At 44.0% G+C, this 4,176-nt stretch overlaps 1 protein-coding gene across 1 annotated transcript; it reads left to right on the forward strand.

Annotated features, from left to right (window-relative positions):
- Positions 1-828: 828 nt before the first annotated feature.
- On the forward strand, positions 829-1,677 carry LOC115357793 (lysophosphatidic acid receptor 4-like). The gene has a single exon (XM_030049482.1). The coding sequence runs from the start codon at positions 829-831 to the stop codon at positions 1,675-1,677; it is 849 nt and encodes a 282-aa protein (XP_029905342.1).
- Positions 1,678-4,176: the final 2,499 nt, after the last annotated feature.

The raw sequence follows: 4,176 nt of genomic DNA on the forward strand, positions 1-4,176 counted from the left end.
ATTTTGAAGAAACTAGAATATAAAACATGTTTTCAGTTATTTCACCTTTTTTTGTTAAGTACATAACTCCACATGTGTTCATTCATAGTTTTGATGCCTTCAGTGAGAATCTACAATGTAAATAGTCATGAAAATAAAGAAAGCGCATTGAATGAGAAGGTGTGTCCAAACTTTTGGCCTGTACTGTATATAAATCATAGAGCTCTGAATAAATCTATCACAAAGTCTTTTATGATCCGATTAAGAAAAACAAAAATGGTATGTTTAGTAAAACTTTATACTTTTACCCCTTCCACTCTTGCTTGCTTTACTCAAATTAATTAAAAGTTTCCTGTGCTGTTTTGTTTGGGTGGTATTTGCATGTCCTCTGGTCAGGATGGAGCAGAAATAACACTGAAAAATAAATGACTTGAAAATGAAATGATTCATATGATCCATAGAACAGGTGTAAAGACAGCAGAGAGAAGGGGAGGTGCTGTCAGGTAAAGCTAGATAATAATTTTAAATGCAGACCAAGCCCTTGCAAACCTGCAGTGGAGAGACAGAGGAGTCCACCAGACCAGGTCAGAAGCCGTCCTTCCATCACTTGACTGGAATGATGACTCCACTAAAAACTGTTTGAAAAATATCTTGCTCATCTGTTTTCAATATAGATAGATTGATGTAAGTGTATTTTTGAACTGGGGTAAAGCTGCCTCTCTTGTTCAAGCAGCAGATGAGCTGGCACTCAGATTTGTCTGGTGTTTCTTGTTGTCACTTGATTCTACAAATTAGGAGGGAGATGTAATTCACCTTTCTTTATTTTCCCCTAGGAGCTGCAGAGTCAAGATGGAAAGCCTTGAAGAAAACAGAGTCAACAGCAGCAACCAGACCTCCTACATTTATTACACTACACTGTCTTGGTTTTACTGGCTTTATTTTGCTGTAAATACAGTCAACCTCCTCCTGTGTTTCCCCTCCAACGGCTTCATCCTTTGGCTGATGGTGACCAGAGCAGGACGAGTGAACGCCTTGGAGTTTTTCTCTCTCAACCTCACCGTGTCCGAGCTGCTTTATGGTTTGTCCAGTCTCTGTGGTTTCATCTCCGTGTTTTACAATGTGGTCAGTGTCGCTGTGGCCTCTGCATTCTTCAGCATTTTTCTCTTCATGGGCCGGCCCCTCTTCCAGACTTGTATCTGTGTGGAGCGTTACATCGCCGTGGTCCACCCTGTGCTCTTCCTCCAGCTCAAGACCCTGAAGTACAGGGTGGTCTGCTGTGCAGCCGTCTGGCTGCTGGTGCTCGGAGCCTGTATTATGCAAGTGTTAATGCTCAACAACCCGATTCTGGCCCAGCGTTGTTACATCGGTGTTTACCTGCTGCTGTTTTCAGTGAAGCTGTTCTGCTGCCTGTCAGTTCTCAGGGCTCTGAGGAAGCCCGGGCCGGGGACAGGGGGGAGGGACAAGGAGGGGAGCGATAAGGTCAAGATGAAGTCCTTTAAGGTCCTTTTGATTATCACCGTGTCCACAGTCCTGACCTACCTTCCTTTTATCATAACATTTACACTTCATGGTTACATATCTCAGGAGCAGTTCTCTACTTCCTTTGGCACTTGTACATGTTTTGCTGTGATGACTGGGTTCATCCACCCATTCCTGTACCTCCACAGGACGGGGAAGCTGCCCTGCATTCAGTGTTGACCCTCATACCTGAACTCCACTTGCAGGCGGGTGGCAAATGAGAGGAAAAGCCAACATGAAGAGTCTTTGTCTGGTGATGAACAGCTTCATAGTTTCTCCAAGTCTCTGGAAGTCTCCTGGAGGGACGGAGCTCCATTCTTCTAGAAGATTTCTCCTCATTTGGTATTTTGATGATGGCGGTGGAGAGTCCAAAATCTGTTGACCTTTACTTGCAGTGGAGCTCCGTCCCTCCAGGAGACTTCCAGAGACTTGGACAATCTCTGCCAAGGAGCACTGAAGCTGTTCAACACCTGACTAAGACACTTTCTGCTGGTTTGCCCTTTCATGTGTCACTCATCTGTAACCTGCTCTGCTTGTAGGTCCAGCTAAATTATTAGGTCATTGCCTATCAGGTTATTGGCTGGTTATTGCTGGTGAAAATTCTTAGAAATTAGCAACTAAGCTTTATTTAGCCTTTTGTAACCACAAGTTATTAGATCTCAGGTTCAGATCAGGTTTGGACAGACGTTTGAGAAGTTTGGATGTTTTCTAAAGCACAAAGTCTGCATGAAGAGCAGTTTGAGGTGGATATCCAGGTGAATGAGGCAGCTTTGATTTTAGTCTTGTTTCATGAAAGTCTCTGTTCCTTTACCTAATCATAAAGAAAGCTTTGTAATGTTTTATGATACATTGTTTCCATTTCTTTTCCTTTGCTTCTTCTTCTGTTTTGCCCATTTGTGATTTTGAATTTTATTGTTGCACCTTGTCATTTTGTATGCGACATGTGTAATGGCCCCTCCCTCTTTGCTGAGTGTGTTGGTTGCTGGTTGGTCTGCTCTGTTTTTCAGGTTCCGTCATTAGGTGATGCGCTGCACCTGCATCCGGTGAAGCGCGCACCTATTTCCCCCGCTGGCAGTCACTCTCACTCCATCTGAGGATGCCATGGCGCAGCTGTGGTCTCCTTCTGTTTCCTTTTGTTATGCACACTCACTCATACATATGCATCCATACACGCCCTTATTACTGATTGCTGATACTGATCCTTTGCCTTTATTTTGGATGTAGCAATAAACATGTTATTTTTCCGTTCGAAACTCGTCTCCCCTCCCGTTCTTAGTTGCAGTCCCCGAGCCGGGCTGTAACACATGTTGTGATTGTGTTTGTGTTTATGCATCTAAGCTGTAAAAACATTCTCATACAAAGAAGAAACTGACCAAATACTGACCTTTCCCACCCAAGAAGTTGAGGAAGAAGACGTTCCCTTTGAGTTCAAAACACCAGTGAATTTATCCTTAATTTACATCTGTGGCATGTAAAATTATACATGCTAGCAGCTGAAAATGGATGTACTGTAATGTTCAGCCTCTTCCTCTGTAGATGTGTTGGTTTTTCTTCGTCTCTGCCTCAGTTCAGACAGGTCTAATGTTGTTAGGAAACATGTCAACTTAACCAAATGCCATTTAAAGATTTTGGGCCCTATCTTGTGCCACCAGCTATCCGCTGCCACTACCCGCTACCCGCAAATTGCGGATTTAGGAACTTCCGCTATCCCTAAACGGTATCTTGCGCCACCCGCTACCCGCTATCCGTTATGCTGACTCCATCACTTGCACCTGGAGGTGTGTCCGTGGGCGTGTTTCATGCGCTATCCCTAAAGTTGCTATCTTGCGCACACGCCGCCGGAATGGACTGAGTATATTACTCATATAGACTGTTTAGAGGAAAGACTGTTTTAACTGGACACTTGTGCCAGCACGTTTTATTGTTTTATCATAAGCCAGCAGCTGTGCTATATTTTTATTTTTAATGTTTTATTTGCCTAATCTACCTTGTCAATAAATTAGTTTACACATAGTTCCACCTCTGCCTCTTGTGTGTCTGTGGTGTGACCCGGGGATTTTACTCAATCAGTACAACCTTGTGACACGTCCACTTGGACACATGTGGCTCCACCTCCCGAATTAACTCGCCTATAATATAATATATCATATGTATATAAGGCCACCTTGCTTTAGCCTCAGTAGAAGCCCTGAGAAAATCTACCTCCCTCTCTCCATCGCGGGTTTAGGATTTAGGATTTAGGATAGCGCATCCTGCCCTTAAAGGCAATGGCACCTGGCACACTGATTGATTTAACTGGCGTAACGCCCAAAACACGCCTATGCATAATATAGCGGGTAGCGCAGGTGTTTTGCGGATAGCGGGAGGTGCACAAGATAGCAACTTTTACGGGGGAATGCCTCTTCCTAAATCCTAAATCCGCAAATAGCGGGTTTAGGGAGTCTGGCGCAAGATAGGGCCCTTAGTGTTTTGTGCCACCCCATAAAAATCACTTGCCCCTGTTTGGTGGCCTGTAAAATGAGTGACAGCCGTGTCTTATTGATGACATTTCTATGGCTATCAGAGAGCAGCAGGACCGGCATGAGGTTCTTGTCCTCTAAAATGTGACATCAGCATCATGACTGATGAGATTCCCACCTTCCTTTAAAATGTGGACTCACCTTTACTAAAGGACACGCT

The sequence above is a fragment of the Myripristis murdjan genome, chromosome 1 (assembly GCF_902150065.1).
Source record: "Myripristis murdjan chromosome 1, fMyrMur1.1, whole genome shotgun sequence".
Classification (NCBI taxonomy): Eukaryota; Metazoa; Chordata; class Actinopteri; order Holocentriformes; family Holocentridae; genus Myripristis; species Myripristis murdjan.